Raw genomic sequence first — 19,641 nt, forward strand, 5'->3', positions numbered from 1 at the left:
TGTTTTGAATTACCGGGTAACACAAGGTCTGTTTTGCGGTATGATTCCTTTTCTGGATTTACATTCTGTGCATCTATTCTGCCATCTAGTGGTTGGGTCCAGAATCATGTTTTGTCTAACTTCTCTTGTTTTTTCTTTGGGGCGTTGTAGACCACCATTAGGTAATAGGTCATTCCCCTGTGTGATGTTAGAGGTGGGCCCTGGAAGTTGCTGTGCATGGTCGCGATCTTCAGATTGTCTTTTTTGATATTGGGTCTAGAAGAACGGCAGAGGAGCTCCGAAGAATTTCATCAAAACAGTGAAAAACCATGTGTTTTCCACTGAGAAACACTGAAGATCACCGTGAAGCACAGCATTTGAAGGATGGAGAAGGTTTGCCTTCTCAATCCTGACACGGGACCTCACTGGTAAGTACCACGTGGTTAGAGAATGCAGAGGCATGGAGAACACCCCCTTTAAATTTTGGCCCAACTGCCATCACAAGTTCGCACAGAGGGACCCCCATGAGGTGTGCAACTTGTGTCTCCTGAAAGACCACAGCGCTGAGGACTGTGAGGCCTGTGCAGAATTTGGTCCGAAGACGAGACTTAAAAAGCAAATGGGGCACCAAGCCATGGCCACCACCCAGAGAAACCAGGAGGCTCTTAAGGACCGAGGCCCCTCTAGTGAAGATGAGTAGAGGAATTTCAAGAGGCTGAGCTGGGAGAGACTGGCGATTTGGAGATCGAAGATAACATCATCAACATTGAACTGATTTAGGCCGTGAGGAGTGAAGCGAGAGAGGCCGAGAAGGCCAAACAGCAAGAGATTTAGAGGAGGATGGTCAGTGCCTAATCTGAGCCAGCGCTTGCTGTTGGGGGCCACGGGCACTCACTTTTGGGGACTGGTACCTATTTTTCCGTGTCAGACTGTTCCTGAGATCAGGAAAGGGAAAACACATAAATGGCCAAGAAGGAGGAAGAGAAGGACCGGAAATCCACCACTAAGGGAGAATGTAGGAGATATATGGGCAGGAAATGTCTGCCCGTGGAATAAAAAGGCCCAAGTTGGATGCATGGCGACACAGCCTTGCTCTTTGGAAGGCTGACACATAATAGTGCCTTCCGCTGACTTCCAAGTAGTGCTCTGGGCACCTGCACTCATTAGTTTACAAATTAGGCACTGAGGATGGTAATACTAAACACTCTGAAATGGAAGTGGTAATTTCACCGATGGATTAGTATATGGAAGAAATTATGTCATCACTGCTTTCCTGAGCATTATACAGTAGTATCCTTCTGTAAATGAGATCACAGAATTCTGATGGCGATCTGTTTAGACTTACTGGGTAACACATGGTCTGTTTCATTCCTTCTATCAGCAAAAAAGCAAGGCGGAAGACTTTTTATTTGCAGTGCAAAACTGACATGACACCAGGGTTGCCACTTGCTAAAAACAGGGCATAATGCCTGTGAGCCAGTTCCACCTAACAGATATCTTCAAAATGCACTGTTTAATTTAAGCCAGTGGTTTCTGGTGCTCGGCACTGGCACTTAATTGTCAACACCGGCACTTATGACACTCTGCCACATGGTGGCATGTTTGTCTAATTTAGAGTTGAACACAGCAACAGTCGTTTATTAATTCAGTATATATTAAGTTGACTAGTGCTTGCTGCCCAAGCCATTCTTAAAGCTTTGGGTTCTTGGATAGTCTGAATTTTTATACATGTAGGGTGTGATGTTTAGTAGTTGTGTCGGGTCTATCATTGGCGGCAGATGCAGGGGCAATGGGTGAAGTGGCCTTTTGATGAAGGCCCTGTCACTTAAGTTTTTACAAAGTAAGCACTGGCTACATAAACATAAGTCTGTTGCCTGCACTAAACTGTTTGAGTTAGTTCCGAAATTCTTACATTATTATACGTGTGTGCAAATACTGAAGCTTGAAAGAAGCTGGCTGATGACGACAACTGAGCTCTAGCTATTGATGGCTTAGCCAGTGTAGTGGCAGCGCAGCCCAGAGCTGGAAGTGATCAATTGCACCGTCTAAGGCACTACACTGGCTACTCTATCAGTTGCTGTAGCAGAAACTGTAGAAACCCAGAATTGATGTGATGACCATTTGCATTGCACATATACAGGCTTTGCCAGTCTTCCTGTTGGATTGTCAATAGGGAAGCCAATCCACCTTAGCATGATTTGTACTATGTGTGGATGAGCACATTAAGTTTAAACTGACAGCAATCTACTTGCTGTGTCTCATCAACTTAGCACCACAGCTTTTCAAGTGCCATGCTGCTGTGCTGTATGCTCTACACTAAGTCCTGTGCTGAATGCTCCTGGAGGCTGTTGCTCTTTTAGGCCTGCAAACAGGGCAGGATTGGCCATTCTGCCTCTCTGCTATGTCCCCGGCTGGATGCAGGCTTAGTGGGCTGCTTTCTGGGCATGATGGGCTGCATCACTCAGCCATGTCCCAGTGGTCCAGTTGTAGTCATGGCCTCTTGCAGCGTGGGGATTATTTGAAGATTTCTGCCAGGGCTGATCTTGGTCTCCAGCCCGTCCCTGCCTGCTAATCTGAGGCTCACATTGCAGCAGCTGCAAAAAATATGTAGGTTGAAGTAAATGAAACTGATAATGTCAATAACATATGTGGTGGGCTTCATTCACTGGTTGGGAGAGGGTGGATAAACTCAAGAGGGCTAGGACTAAAGGTGACTCCTACATGATCTCAGATCCATGTTGGTGGGAGAGGTGTGAACCAACTAGAAACAAAACGAAATCCCCTTCTACTATGAGGATCATAAAGACATCAAAGTTCTCGGAGTCTTCCAACTTTCGTACCTTAAATTAACTGGTTGCGTTTTTCCATCCTACAGTTACTTGCTGTTTTTTTTCAAACTCCAGAAGCTAGTATCCTCCACTGACCCTCTGTAGCATGCAGCTTAAGCCCTGTTAGTTCCAGGGTCACTCTTGTCTTTGCATTAATTTTAAGCATGTTGTGCAAATTGTCAAATGCAGTGTACTTATTCCAGACCAGTATCCTCAATTGAGAGAATGCCCTGGTACGGGTTCCTGTGTTGTGAGTGGGAGAGGGTGCCTTATGGTGCCAGTTGGTGAGCATAATATATTTTGAAAGGTAAACATCCAATAAGCATCCATAAATAACTACATAATCCACAATATAAAAAATTGTAGGCCATAGGTAGATTATGATATTAAATTCACTATTTAACTCGCATGTGTACATTATAATGGAAGAAAATTGAAATTGGACTTTACTTAATTGGGGGCTTATTTACTAGTTTTTGATGCAGGGCAGTCCGGCGGCAAGTCACTTTGCTGCGCTGTCCTGGGTCAAGAGAAAAGAGCAGGAATGCGCTGTACCTCTGGGATGAATGTCCTCTTCCACTCCACTGCACTGGTGCACAATTGGCTGCCTTGCGCCATTGCAGGCTTCCTTGCAGCATGGTGTCTGTGTTGTAGGAATGATTGTTTTTGTGCAGGAAGGTACACATACAGAGTGTAGGCTTTTTACATATTCTCAGAGTTACAAGTTCTTGTGACTCTGGGAATGTGTCAGAATCCTTGGGTGTTGCATGGGAACACCCACTGCAACACCCATGAACAACTCTTTGATGCAGAGTAAGACAAAGCAGTGACTTGCACTGCTTTCCCTTACTCTATATATAGGACGCCATGACAGTGGCTTTGCGTGGCCTCATTGATATGGGTCTGCAGTCTGCACTGCCGGTGCGTCAAAAAAATGATGCATCAGCAGCGCATTGGGCTTGTAAATAAGGCCCTGTTTTTATATAGCACTTCATACTACACATCTGCCCTTTCAAAGCACTGTAAATAAAAGATGTTATTGTTACCCAATTTAATTATAATTTCAGTTGTGGTGCTTCATTTACCAACCTTGAAGAAGGGAAGGTTGAGTGGGCCTTGTCCACATTCAGATTGGGTACTTGTAGTTCAGTGCAGGTTTCAGTGGAGACTATTTAACGCATTGACACATCCAGTCAAATTATGGAGTCACTATTTTGCAACTGAAATCGACTGGGAAAAAAATCACAATGCAATTTTCAAATACATCCTAATGTTGAGACATTCAAAGCTCTCATAATGTGCAACTAGTCAGACCTGATGTGACCACAAATCTCCCACTACTTGGACATCAAGGCTCTCATTTCTGGGGATTTGGCATACAGAAACACAGCAAGTCAGCTTGCTGTGCTACCCTTTGCCAAAGTGAAAGAGCAGGAATGAATCGTATTTATGCAATGCAGTGCATTCCTCTCCTTTCCCTCTGTGCTGGCACCCTTTGGGCAGCCTACTGCCGACACAGGCATGGTTCAAGGGTATCTGTGTTGTCAGCAGGATTGTTTTTGTGCAGAAAATGGCACCTTCCTGCACAGGAATAATCCTAAGAGGGGTTTCCTCTTTCTATGTGTGGTGCAGAAGGCAGCACACATGGAAAGAGGAAACAACGAGGAGAAATAAAGGTATTCTTCCTCTGTACGCCTCACGTCAGGAGGCGTAAGGTTTTGGCGCTTCCCCAGGTTTACATGCTCTCGTAAATCTGGAGAAGTGTCAAAATCCATGGGTGTTGCTTGGGAAACCCAAGGCAACGCCCATGGAATGTCACCCTAGCGCCGAGTAAGGCAATGTAGTGATTTGCGCTGCCTTGCCTTACTCCATATCTATAAGACCTTTGAGGCCATTCAGAGCCTTCAATAGTGGCTCTGCGTGGCTTTGCGTAGCTTTGCGTGGCTTCATAGACATAATTTTGTGATTTGCTCCCCCGGACCGTCACAAAAAACGAGGCTCCAGCAGCACAAGGGGCTTGTAAATATGCCCCCAAGAGTTCTTACAATATTCTTTATATTGACATGTGCTTTGCATCTTTAGATAGTGGCCTTGTGGGATTAAAAATCGACCTCTGGCAAGAAATGTTTCCAGTTGAATTGCTCGAGGCGAAACCACCATCAAATACTTATAAAATTACCTCGAAATCCTATTCAGTTTTGAGTGATCAAGTGTTTTAAAATCAGCCACCGACTACAAATTGCCATTAAAAGAACATAAAATTCAGCTAAACGACCTTTAGTTGGGAAACCAAAAAAAACTACTAACATCAAGGGGGTTGAATCAGAGATTGAGAATGTTAATCATTTTCAAGAGGTTTTGGAAAAATTGAAATGGCCCTTCTTCGAGCCTTAACTATAGCGGCACTTTCAGAGTCTGACCCACCAGAAAAGAGTACCAACCCACCCTTCAGTCATTTCTCCCTTCCTTTTTTGTTTCCTTCCATCCATCAAACCACCCTTCAAACCTTTCCTCTATCATCTTTCACATTTCCCTCTATACACCAATCTATTCTTCCTTATTTTCTTGTCGAGAATTACCTGTTCGTTAACGGGTTCGATTTGAGGCAAAGTGACCAGCTATTGAAATATTCAGTGGCCTCTTTTTTTACAGGTACAACTGAGAATTTCACTAATTTGGTCTTAAATGTTTTTTGCACATTTGCCTCCTGGCACATCAGTTATTTTACGCATTTAGCACTGGTCTGGGTCTAACTTTCTTTTAATAAAATGAGATTGCATTGTACAATGGAATATATACTGCAAATAAATTACATTAGAACTATCCATCTGAAAAAATGCGCCACTGTCCCAGATAATATTTCGTGGCTACCCCCATCCATCGTATGTATATTGACACCATGTAATACTAAATAGCTTACAAATTTCACAATGACCCAGAAGGAGTTGCAGTTGTGAATGTTTCTGTGGTAGGAGAGCATAGGGATAGACACCTGTCAGCTTGCCATTGGCAAGATGCAGATCATTCCTCTAGGTTCTGGGCCACCTCTGTGGCATAGAAACTGAGAAACTGTTGCTTTCATAAAGCTTTGAACAAACACTGAGATGTACTTCAGGAAAGTAACTGCACTTTTTCCATTCCAGAACACTGAAAATGCATTAGCATTTGTTGGATCAGGTTTCCCCAGCTATTTTGCAGATATTCCACTTTTTGCCTTGCACCACTTTCCATACTGTGACAAAATGAACAGCCCTTGAGCCCCTATCACACAGCAAGTGCTGACTCCACTTCGCACAGCAGCATTAAGTAGCACCTTTCTCTTGCTATCAAAGCAGGAACATCCTTGCAGCACACAAGAGGGATCATTTAGTCCCCTGTAGACCCTGTGGTGCGGGTGGGGGCGGGTGGGGGGACTTGACCCTTCAGGGTGCCTCCATTCTGCCCAAAGCCAATGAATGTCTGTAAGATATGGGAGACTCAGGGGCCTGTATCATATTCACTCATCACATTCAGCAGGGGCCCAATGATTTTACTTTACGCCACTGCAAAAATTGCTGTCAACCCGCACTGTGTTGCGTGTTGCTTGGCAATACACGATTGAGGTTGGGATTCGGTTGCCGGTGACGTTAATGAATTACATTGCAGTGTTAAGAAATGAACTCCCTTCCCCACAAGGAGCCACACTTCCCAGCCCACTTTACACTGGTTGCATTTGTAGCTTTCTGGTTTTGCAGACATGGCTGGCTTTGAACTTCACACAAGAGTTCAGGACTTTGACCTTTAGTAAACTCTGGTCAAATGAAAACTGAGAGGAAGCAAGTAGGTAGGTGTGGCTAGAAAAAGCGGGAGTGAGGGAAAGGGTTAGACGAGTTATGCTGTAGGAGGGATTGCAGGGCTCTCTTGTCTAGTTTGAAAGTTGCCACTAAAGGCTGATTGAGAAATATCAAAATGCCATTTAAACTCAATAGCATTATTGTATCATTCTACTTAATCTATGTTTATTTACCAAAAACACCCTTCTATCTCGTTTACTAACAATATGCATCATATTACTAATCTTATACTAATTAAAGATTTGTTTCCCTTGAGAGATGCTACTTCTGGAGATGCAATCAGTGTCACATATCATTTAACTTTATTGTCATTGGGTCCAAAGTCATGGAGTTTCATACTTTTTGAATGCCACCAAAGTTGGAAGGGGCAGCGTCAAATTGCCTTTGATGACACTCGGGCTACCAAAGACAGCTTTGAGGAGTTACATTATGGTGGCTAAAACAGTAATAGAATTCGAGCAGGTATAGATTCAGAAGAAGAGGACTGACAGATTGCTAACATTTATGATGTGCTCTCTGCCTATAGGAAATGTTTCTCAGTGTTACCTAAAATAAGTATGTCTTCAAAACCTTCCGAAGGTGATCATGGGGGAGGCTGGCCCAAGATCCAATGTTAAGAAATTCCAAAAAGAAGGCCCTTAAAGTGAGATGTTTCTCCCTCGCAGGACCTACCTATCTTTTTAGGCCTCACCTGCAACAGCAAATGCACTGCATGCGCTCTTGCTTGCAAGAGTTACTGTATACAACAAGAGGCTTACTGCCAGCTCTTTGCTTACCATTAGTTGGCTTCATTGTCACTCCTATTTGCTGCCTTCTAATTTGCCAGGGTCTACTGCTTTTCTTCCTCTTTTTTTGGCTGGAGCATGGACCAAGTACTGATTGTTTCAGCTTGATTGCTGTCCTTCCACTGTGATTGGGGTAGTACTTCTATTTTCTCTTCTTCCCTGTCATCCTTGTTGAACCTCTTGCCATTTGTAGCTATGTTTTACTATGCTACACACACTTCAAAGAAGACATCTTCTTCTTTAAAAATGGATGTTTATTGGGACCACAGATGTTATCTGCTTCTAAATGTAGTTTCTCTAAGACATGGACATGGGAGCAATTGCGTTCTTGATGTGATAGGATTTTTTGCCAAACTGCATATTTTTTCTTTTTCGCACATGGGTAGATTAACTGATTTGCTCAGAATCACAAGAGTGCTGGGCTGAGACCTAACAAGCCTTGGCAAAGCCAGTAGGTCTTGCCTTTGTGACTATTGGCTCCGCCATTGCCATTTGTTCATGCTGTACAGCATGTGCATTGGCAATTTTTGAGACAATTTGTATCTGCACCTTATAGCAGCATGGCTGCTGTGCAGCTTGGCTATAATTAATAATAATAAAAATGTAGTCTGATGCATATTTTCGCCACACTGCAAAACATCCATGCTACTGTGCAGAATGGCTACACAACGTTGCTAATGCCAATAGCTCTCATAGGCAGGATCTATTGGCTCTGCCAATGTAGTTTTTCTTGGTTCCCGGTTAAGGTAATGTTATGAAACCCTAGCAGAGAGATAGGATGGGAAAGAAGCAAAAAGTGGTGGCTTATTGATAAACAAATCATACAGAGTATAAGGAATGTAGGAGTGCAAAGGAGAGCAAAGTATGAGAAAAAAACTTGTTTACCTTTTATATTTGTGCTTTACAACAACATTATGGTGATACCTATTGTTATATAGTGCTACACTGAACGACTGTTTCAGAAGGAGTTACTTTCAGTCAGAGCAGTTGCTCATAACAGCAAAGCACAGCCAGTCCACCTTTTACACAGTGTATTTGAATCTTCTCTGCCTCTCCATATATCTTAAATACGCTGAGTGTCTTACAGCAGCAGTATTTCAGCAGAGACCATGGGCAAAGTGAAATGTGAATTATTCATTTGCTGTTTTAACTGTTTCTATCTATATAATATCAACCGAAATAAACACATTTTAGTCTACTAAAGAAGGAAACGGGGGCAACTTTAGGATGCTGTGTGTTTAAGAGCTACAAAATCTAAATTTAGACAGTTCTTTGTATCTTGCTCCAGTTTATGCAGGGAAAAACATGTTTATCAGCATCTGTGTGTGAGATCCCAAGAGGAACGCAATGAAAATTGCTGTTTCAGTCGGTATAAAAGTCCTCCATTATATCTAGTCTATCTACTAAGAAGAGAAAGTGGATGTTATTGAAAAACTATATTCAATCCGAGACCATGTTCTACATGTTCACAACATTGATCTCTTTTATCCACTATAACATATATGCCTGCGTTAAGTTTATTTAACCTGTCTCGTATTTACTGATGTTCCATCATGGTTGGTAAGAAAAAGCCTTGTACGTAGAAAACTATGTAGGGACAGGTACCCTGACTGTTAATTATATGACTAAAAAACGATCTGGCCATATTCAAGCATAATGCCACATACTGAGTGGATTTATAAGTTCACAGAACAGTGAGGCGAGTTGCAATATAATTTTCCTGTGCTTTGTAGGGTACTTTATTTCTTATAATATATGACCCCACTCTTTCCATAGTTGGCAAGTGGCATCATGACACATTTGACACCTTTATTTATTAATAGGTTTTTAGCCAAGATCCCTCGGATTTTAAGCACAAATCCAGAATTTAAAATCGAAACTACATGCAGAATGCAACATACTGTTAGCTAGAAAGCGAGGAATGGCAGAAAGTGTCACTACTTGAGTCTCCTGCAGAATAGCCGTCTTCACACTAAAAACATTGTGGGGCATATCAGCAAGGCAAGGCGATAGAATTATCGCCGCTTTTGCAGCCGTTTTTGGCCGAAAAGCGCCGATAAGTTTATCGCCTGATTAGCAGGCTCACGCTAATGCGTGAAAACTTGCGTTAGCATAGCAATTTCTAACGCCCAGCTTTGTATCTCTAATGAGATGCAAAGTGGGCGTTCCTGACCTGACATGACAGGAGAAATGTTGCTAAGCGACATTTCTTCTATCATCAAGCCCCACGCTATGAAGCATAGCGTCAGGAAAAGTAGCGATAACCCCTGTTATCGCTACTTTCCTTACGCCTGCTTCAGGAATGACTTAGCCATGATATCCTATGGAAGGTGGATATCATGGCTAAGTTTGTGAGTCCCTATCATCAAGCTAACGCCACATTGCGTGAGATTATCGCTGGGTTTCCAGCGATAATCTCGCGTTAGGCAGTTAGCGCGAGGATTTTTATCACTTTTGAGATAAGCATTGCTAATAGCACGCTATCTCAGCGATAAAAATCCACGCTAGCCGGCGATAATTATCCTAGCGCTAAGTGCGCTTAGCGATAATTATCGCCGGTTGTTGCTGATATGCCCCTGTATTACTTGATCGTAAAAAAGGCTTGAAGAAAACAATTGTCCTCAGCCTGAAAACAAGTCCTTCCATTAATCATCTACTGTTCTGGGTTGGGATCCTTCGAAGAAATTGCTGCATAAGGAATTGTAATTTCTTACAGGATGTGTTTCAGCCACCATGTTGTACTCATCCATTGCCCTGTCTGAGCTGCGGCAAGACTGGGACACGGTGCTGCATGTTTGGAATTACCGCTACAAGGAGGACCTGAGGCAGCATTTGGGCCCTCACTTTCCCTCAGTGTTTGAGAGAGGTGGCACACAGAGACCCCAGCACAGTCTCTATGACTTGGAAGAGGTAGAGGTTTCTTATCTTCACCCTGCTTCTGGCTCATAAAGAAGGTGTTTGATGGCAGTGTATGACTTTCCTCAAATCTTCTGATGGCAATGAACGGCTGCCTGATCTGTGCACAATAGAGTTTAGGGCAGTGTCACATTACTGCTTGCTTCAAACAAGTTATTAGAAGTAACACAAGAACTAGCCTGCAATAATAAATAAAGTACAAAATAATGCTCCCCCATATTTCACATCACAATAATGCATGATCTTGATGAAAGGTCCAGTTAGGGTAGGGAATTTGTGTTGAGTCATGCAGCCTTACTTATATTTATTTGTGTAACAGGATAGGTTCTAATATTTTTTATTAGTTTGGTGTTTCTTACAATTGCACCACCAACCAATTGATTATCTATGTATGGCCAATAAATCATCAGAGCCTGGTGCTAAATTATCTACAAAAAATACTTCATGTACATAATGCAAAATGCTCTACTTGTTCATTTTCATTTATGGACCTTCTGTTTTTTTCTCTACAGCATACTTCTACACTTCGTCCATTTTTTGAAGATGCCCGTGTGATCAAAAGCAAAGGTTATGAAGTCGATCCTGGATGGCCTTGCAGACACAACTTTTCGAACCATCACAACTGACCTTCTCTACATGGGTTCCAACGACGTTCAGTACGAAGACACTAAGGGCGAAATGGCCTCCAAACTTGGGTATTTCCCACAAAAGTTACCTTTGTCCTCCTTCAGGAGTGATCATTCTGCAGACAAAATGACTATAGGAGATGATAATCTGCTCAGCTTCTATCCTCTGGATCAGTTTAATGTCACTGAGTTTTTTAATCGGTCTGTATCAACATTCAAGGAAAATGACGATAACATGAGATGTGGGGAGAATTTCATGGACATGGAGTGCTTCATGATTCTAACTGCAAGCCAACAGCTAATCATTGCAGTCCTTTCCCTTACGCTAGGCACCTTCACAGTCCTGGAGAACTTTTTAGTACTGTGTGTCATTCTACAATCTCGGACCCTCCGATGCAGACCCTCCTACCACTTTATTGGCAGCTTAGCTGTGGCTGATCTCCTCGGAAGTGTCATCTTTGTCTACAGTTTTCTTGACTTTCACGTGTTCCATCGAAAAGATAGTCCCAATGTCTTCTTGTTCAAATTGGGAGGAGTTACAGCCTCATTCACAGCTTCAGTAGGTAGCCTTTTTCTCACTGCTATAGACAGGTATATTTCCATACATAGGCCACTTGCTTATAAAAGGATAGTGACAAGGACAAAAGCGGTCATCGCATTTTGCATGATGTGGACCATTGCTATTATTATTGCTGTACTTCCTTTACTTGGCTGGAACTGCAAAAAACTCAAATCGGTCTGCTCCGACATATTCCCACTTATCGATGAGAACTATTTGATGTTCTGGATTGGGGTCACGAGTATACTCCTGCTGTTCATTGTGTATGCCTATGTTTACATACTCTGGAAGGCCCACAGTCATGCCGTTCGAATGCTGCAACGGGGCACTCAAAAGAGTATAATTATTCACACTTCGGAAGATGGCAAAGTACAGGTCACTAGACCGGAACAGACGCGCATGGACATCCGGTTAGCCAAAACCCTGGTCCTTATTCTGGTTGTCCTCATTATCTGCTGGGGTCCGCTCCTTGCAATTATGGTCTACGATGTCTTTGGAAAGATGAATAACCCAGTCAAGACTGTTTTTGCCTTCTGCAGCATGCTCTGCCTAATGAATTCGACAGTGAATCCCATCATCTATGCTCTGCGGAGCCAAGACTTGAGGCATGCTTTCTGGAGCATGTGTCCCTCGTGCGAAGGGACATCACAACCCCTTGACAACAGTATGGAATCAGACTATCAGCACAGGCATGGGAATAATGCAGGAAATGTTCACAGGGCTGCTGAAAACTGCATTAAGAGCACGGTTAAAATCGCCAAAGTGACCATGTCTGTCTCCACGGAAACATCTGGCGAAGCAGTATAGGTTGTATAATAATATTCGGTCTACACATCTATAAATCTTTGAAAAAAGTCAACAGGATGTGTTCAAGCTTGACCTTCTGGATTATGTGATTAACAATCCCAATGCCTACCCTCTTCAATATCCCAAAAGACTATAACTGTGATGGATGCACATTTAAAAAAAAAAAATCTCAAATCAAGCTTAGAGGTTGGATTGATCAGTGATCAGAGAAACCACTAACAAGTAAAAACAAACAACAACAAAAAGCTGGTAGTGCATATGGTACGGAATTTCCTATGCTGCTATGTTCCTCTGTCCATATGAGCTGATTGTCCAAGATGAAGTCATGCGCTACCGTTAAAGAGGCTTTCAGGAGATCAATATGCTCGCCTGCAAGGTATGATCGCATACTGAGAAACACTCCTGACTGTTAGCTTGTAAAAACAAAACAAACAATATTAAACTTGCTGGGAGGAGCATTTCAAAATGTAGGTAGATATGGGCACCCTCTGACTTGCATATTGGATTGGAGAATGGCTGGTTGTGGTAAGAATGATTTACATCATGAATGTTTTTGGAAGCATTCAAGAAAATGGGAAGTAGGAAAAGAAAATTGCATCTCCAGCACGGCTTATTTTCAACAAATGCAACTGGCTTTCATCAGATTGGATTAAAGAAGTCATGGTTGTAATTATATGAAAATCTACTCTCCTTGGTTTAATTTGAAACATTATCGTGAGAAACATATTTTCAAGATTGTTTCTCATTATTTTGTGAAATTGGCCAATGGTTTGTGAATTGATCCTCTCTCTTAGATCCACTGTAACCCATTTTAGGGGTATTACAACCCGTGCTCTTTCCGCTTGAGCATCTGTGCGTGTTGGCATGATGCTTGTGGTTGTCTAACTAAAACAAAAAAAAGATCTAATTGGAAACCATGCAAACAATGTATCGTAGGTGTAAACCGCAACGAAAACACTCAATTAGAGGGCTCTTGAGAGATACCTTCAACTCTCCTGATCTCCAGTGGACCCAGAGAAATATCCTGTATTTACACTAATGAGGGATTTATTTAGACAGGATTTATGCACTAAATTGCTATGTGTTACAAATTCTTGTGCAAATACCTCCCTCGAATTAATTCATGTTTAGGATTCGACACTTCAATGTTAATGCAATAATATTGACAGGGAACTGTGCTGGCATCAAACCACTGTAAAAGCAATCTGTTTGTTCTTTCGCTATTACAAATGTCAGCATTGTTTATTTTTTTCACGTAGAGAACCTAATATCTGTATGCACTTTGCTATAATGTGATGTATTTTTGTGAATATGGTCTAAAGGAATTTAGAGAAAGCAGGTGCTGCTTTCTCGAGTTGGGATGTTTTTTTAAAGTCATTTGTGAGTAATTGATTGCATCGTGACAGAGGAACACTTGTATTCTGCACAAACTCTACTTTACTGTCTTAAAGGCAGAAGAGACGCTAGCTGGCTAGCATGACCGGAAGTAAATACGTATAAGGGAATAGTTCAAGCGACTCTGCGCCTGCGTGGGCGTGCTGTCCCACTGCGGGGCACTAGCTGTAAACTAGAGGGTGGGGACGGGGTTTGATTAACAAGGTCTCTTAGATGGCAGCACTTGGTAGGCTCCAAGCCAGGGAAGTCTAAAGTTGTGTTTTTTTGCGATGTCTACTTGAAGAGGTGAAAAAGTATTTTAGGATAAAATCTGTTCTGTGTGAACGTGTATATAAATATGGTGGATGGCTGTGTGCGTGTGTGCTTTTTCGTGTACTGTATTGTAAATATGTGGGTCATAGTATAACTGCAAAGATGCAGCTATGGCCAAGTGTTATCTTTACCAGTTGTTGCACGTTTTGCACAAGGATTCGGTTTCAAAAAATTGAGTTCTTTCAGCATAGTAGGGAAAAGAAAACAGTTCTAGTTTCGGAGAATCCCTAGTAAAAGAAAGTAATGCTGGATATTATTTTTATAATAAAATATGAGTGTTATCGAAGGTGAAAGTTCAGCTGCTCTTCATGATGGGAAGCCACCACGCATGTTCAGTATTTGCAGTGGTCAAGTATGAGCAGTATTCATGACCGGTGGGAGAGGGGAGGAACCCATGACAACAGACACTTAGAAGACAAAACAAATTGGAGCTATGGATTGTAAGATATGCATGTGTTGGCCTCTAGTACTGAAGGAATTTCTGCATACCTGGCACCATGCATGAGTTACTAAATGTAGTTCGACTATAAGGCTTTTGTGTATGGGCTTCCAATTCTGGCCCGCCGTAGATGAAGTCATGTGGGTCGTAGCTAAGAAACCACTGGCATCACCGCTAGCAAAGCCATGCAGAGGGCCTGACCTGAGTATGTTTTGAAGACATGGCAGAAGGACTGAGATTCTCATTCTATCCAAATCTAATAAACCCCACTGTGAAATCATTTTAGGAGACCCCTTTTTTGGAAACTGTCTTTCTGTGAATGCAACACCACTGTAGAGCATTTTTGTGCATTTGAAATTCTATTTGTATGTGATAAATTAAGGGACAATGGGGCTGCCATGGCACCAGACCTGGTGCTTATTCATCATTTAAGCTAATAATAAGCTGTGCTCTGTGAAACATTACCTTGTATCTTACGAAATGTCCATCTACATGTATGGTAACTGGTGAACATTCATTTCCTTCGTCATTTGCTAGTTTAAGCAGTTGACTGCAAAATACGGTATATCAAGTTATAATATGGTATACTTGTTTTGTGCTAAAAGTCTTTTCAACCCATATTTAACCTATGATTCAGCAAGAATTATCTTTAATTTGCTGTACTAGTTATAGTTAGTAGCACAGCAAATAATTTCCATCAATGCTTTTACACGTATCCACACAACTATTTCCACCCGTCTTTGCCTACAAAATAAGTTGCCTCAAGCTTCATTTTCCATCGTTGAATGTCTATCACGAGACCAATCATATCATGTACAAAGATTAAATCTTTAGAGTCAGAAATGTATATTTGTATCATATGAAACTGTCTTCTATCTGCTGTTGGCAATTGCTATAAATGTTTTCTTGCGCTGGACCTTCGATGAAATGTTGAAAATGCCAATTTTGAGATGGACGAAACATTTTGTGTACTTGTATCAGGAAGAATGTATGTAAATATATATATGATGAATTGCCAGAGAAGGACCTATAGTGATCTAAAATCACCAGTCGTAGGATAGACAGATCTTTATGCTCCTGTGACATCTTAAAACATTAATATGGCTTATAAAACATGTGTATGCTGCTCCCACTAAGGTGAACTACGATGTGGCGGGAGTCTGTCTTAATAATAGAGCATTAAACACGCCAAACATTTTTTCCAGTGTTTCAAAATGGAAGACCACAACTCTTTACTGTCTGCAACTCTTCCATTATCACATCCTCTAAACAGATTATTGTATTGTTAGATGTTTGTTGACCTAGTAACATCCTTGTAAACCGCTGCAATATCTTTTGTTTTGTAACTTGTAAAAACTTTGTATACAAGTACTGGTAAGATTGTCTTTAAATTAGCTTCAACCATTCGACTACCTAAAGCAGAATAGTACTTCTGTAACATGTACAATGTATTACTATCATGCTATATTTTATTTCAATAATGTAATTAAACTGTTATTTATTCAAAAATATAGTCATTCTGTTTTTGTTGCTCAGCAACAGGGGGTCTATGGCAGCTGCCTTGCTTCATTTGTTGAGTCTTTTGTAGGATTTCAAAGCAATGAATGCCCAACTGACGACAGCAACAGAAGCTCATGCAAAAACAATGATGTCCAATAGCCAAAGGAGCAAATCATGTCCGCTTGGAGTAGCAGTTGATTTTAGATTGGTTCCATGAAGACATCTGTTGAAAAATCAAGTAATTATTTTCAGTTCTGTGATTGTTCTTGCAATCTGTGGATATTCACAACATACAAAATGTTCCTGAAAAATCTTCATAATTTCTAGTAAAACTTCCCAAGTTTTTTTTGTTTCTGCCTGATATCTGCTGAACAGTCTCGGAGACTTTATGCTATGTTTTGATTTGCAATATGCCTCAGCTTCATTGCAGAACTGCTGCTGTGAAACGAGCCTTGCCTGGGGTTACTTAGCTCACACTAGTGTCAAATAAATGACTGACCTAATGTAACAAAAAATACACGTCATACACCAATGCAAATAAGCTTAATTGTAAGATTGCAAAGCATTTTATAGCATAGTCGATAGTTCTGAAAACATGACGTGTGGCTGGAATTAACAAACACATTAGGCTGACACATATTTTTTAAACTGCAACCTATTTCTACTAAAATGTGAAATTAAGTCAAATTGCCAATCTATATCTGGTGACAACGTTATAATTTTCACAGCCTAAGTTTTGTTTTGGCAACTCTCTTATCAGATTTAGTGAGGAATAGGAGAAATTCTTTCTACGCCTGCTAATTTCATGTTACATGAATATGCAACACTGCATACAATTCTCAGCAGGAAAAAACTTTATCCAGTTTTGCACAGTTTTATTCAATGTACGACTGGTTCGAACAGAAAATGTCTTGTGGGAGACATTTTTTTCCATCAAAATACTCCCGCTGTTTTTTATCACACATGAATTTTGAACACAGAATATGCCTTCACGTTCTATTTTTAAGTCAAATATTGTTTTGCAAAATTTCGTGAACATTAGCATAATTTTTGCAAAATGTCAGGAAATTTCAAAATGTCATACTCTATTTGCTAATAATATAGGAGGAATGAAAGTTAACTTTTTTTCCAGACAGAAGGTAGTATCTGTGCATATTTAAAGTTTCGGATATTTTCTGATCTAGTCCGAGTCCATTTAGTTTATGCTACTGGAAGCAAAAATGTGCTGCTTGATAAAGGTCAGGAAAAAGGGGACGAGACATTCAGGGTCATATTTAACAAATAATAACTCAGCACAGCAAGTCACCTTGCTGCTCTGTGTGATAGGGAAAACCCATTCTCCACCCATGGGACGCCTCCCTGGGGCAGAGTTACACAAAGCAGCGATTTGTGCTACGTTGCATTACCCTAGATTTATCAAGCCATGCATGGCCACACAAGGTAGACTTGCATGGCTTGATACATCAAACTTAAGAGTTGCATCGCTTTTGCACCCTGTTGCGTGGTGCAAGGGTGACACAACTCTTTCATAAATATGCCCGCTAGTATTTATCACCTCTGTAACAAAAAGTGTAAGCACAGGTTGTAAGACAAATTTTAGCACAGGCTAGCATGGTAAGCTTTGACTTTACCTGGCTAGGAATATTAGACACGTTGTTTGCTCTGAAAAAACATGTTTGCCTTCTGCAAACATTTTGTTCCTGAAAGCTGTGGTAAACGAAAGTTAGTAGTTACAAAAACCTGCTGACCTCTCAGGTATTTCCAATCCACTAGAGTGCTAGAATCCTGAAGTGGACGAAGACCAGTCATGAGGAATGAGCCTGTCCAAAGTTCTATTTTTGTTATTACATTTTAATCTTTCACTTACACCTGATGTCTACATTGCAAGATCTTTATTTCACACATGATTATTGAATCATTGGTTTGTTATGCAGCTTTTATGCAGTGTTTTCTTTGAGATCTGTCATGTTGCTCAGGCCAAGCCACCTCACAAAAGTAAAAGCTACCTTCATTGAAACCTGTTTGCATCTCAGGACTGGACTGTTGAAAATTAATACACATGGTTGGTTTCTTCCAGGTTTTTGTTATGGGATTCAGTTTGATTATCGTGCCAATCAAGCATTAAAAGTGTAGACATAAAATTCCTTCCTAGGACTAAGTTTTATTATTTGTATATAAGGGTTTATGAATCTTCATTTTGTAACTTGGATCATTAATTTTGTATTCCATTTTTCAATGTTGTTAAAAAATCTACAATTGGATAAGGAGTGCAGTCTCGCTGTCAGACATAGTTGTACAAAGAAAAAATATTGGGGCATATTCTCAAGGATCTATCACCGAGTTAGCGGCACTTTATCGCCGCCAAAGTGGCGATAAATTTATCGCACTATTCACTAGCTAGTTTTCCGGCGATAGGACCTGCAAAAAACATTGTCACAGATGACACCGGCAACTAACGCTAATGAGATGCAGAGTAAGCATTCCCATGCAAAAAGCCGCAACAACACCACTTCGCAACATTCTCAACGACCAGCCAGATCGGCGATAACTTCACAAAACATGCGATAAGGCGTGTTAGAAGCAGGGATTTAACACCTGCTCTTACCTGGTGTTAAGTCGGATGACAACCTGCACCATGAAAGGGAGCCCAACTCAGAGCCAGACCTGCAGAACGACAGATGCCATGGAGCCACTGATCATGCTGCTCGGAGCCCCAAGAGGGCCAAAACACCCACCTTAACCACCCACAGGCCCCCCTCGGGCCCCACCCCGGACAAAGAGATATCACATCAACTGCACGAAATCCTGAACAAAACAATTTGCATGATGTCGCACAATCACAACAATCAACAATCATGTGTGGTCAGAAAAAGGAGAATCAGTCATTTATCTTTGAATTTCTAAACAAAACAATTTATTCAAATTAAATCAAATACAACTGTGTGGAAGAGTCATGGCGGGTCTTCTCTGAAGATAAGATGGTGTGTCATGCGCTCATCTAAGGACAGAGAGAGAGAGAGAAAGAGAGAGAGCATGAAAGGGAGAGAAAGAGAGAGAGAAAAAGAGAGAACGAGAAAGAGAAAGAGAGAGAGGGAGAAAGAGAAAGAGAGAGAGATAGAGTGAGAAAGAGAGCGAGAAAGAGAGAGAAAGAGAGAGAGAGAGAGAGAAGGAGAAAGAAAGAGAGAAAGAGAAGAGAGACAGAAAGAGAAAGATAGAGAGAAAGAGCAAGAAAGATCGATACAGCGAAAGGGGGAGAGGGAGAGAGTGTGCAGACACTGCAGACCCAGGCCTCACTGCTCACCTGCTGCCACTGGTGTGTCTCCAACCACGTGCCGGTACACACTGCAGTCCACCAGGTCCCTTCTCTGAAACAGTTAACCCGAATCATGAATGGCAGAGGATACATCATTGCACATGCCATCAGCGCTTGCCCGCACCTGCGCACACATTCTGCTGCACACCAGCCCCTCCCGCCGCCCAGCGGTGATTGGCCGCCCCTGCGCAACCAGGCCTCGCTGCTCACCTTCCGCCACCGGCGTGTCTCCAAGAGGGCCCACCAGGTGCCAGTGCAAGCTCCAAGCCCGGGTCCTGCAACCTTGGCAGCCTCCACTTCATGCAGCCCCGCTCCGCGGGCCACAAGGTCACACACCTGATTCTGGGTC

General features: G+C 41.8%; 1 protein-coding gene across 1 annotated transcript in view; it reads left to right on the forward strand.

Annotated features, from left to right (window-relative positions):
- The window catches only part of CNR1 (cannabinoid receptor 1), a 151,334-nt gene extending 135,356 nt beyond the window's left edge, over positions 1 to 15,978 (forward strand). Inside the window, exon 2 of the mRNA XM_085611182.1 lies at positions 10,854 to 15,978. Coding sequence (XP_085467308.1) covers positions 10,912 to 12,333 — 1,422 coding nt within the window. The 5' untranslated portion in view covers positions 10,854 to 10,911 and the 3' untranslated portion in view covers positions 12,334 to 15,978. The remainder of the gene's footprint in view (positions 1 to 10,853) is intronic.
- Positions 15,979 to 19,641: the final 3,663 nt, after the last annotated feature.

The sequence above is a fragment of the Triturus cristatus genome, chromosome 6, assembly GCF_964204655.1.
Source record: "Triturus cristatus chromosome 6, aTriCri1.1, whole genome shotgun sequence".
Taxonomy (NCBI): domain Eukaryota; kingdom Metazoa; phylum Chordata; class Amphibia; order Caudata; family Salamandridae; genus Triturus; species Triturus cristatus.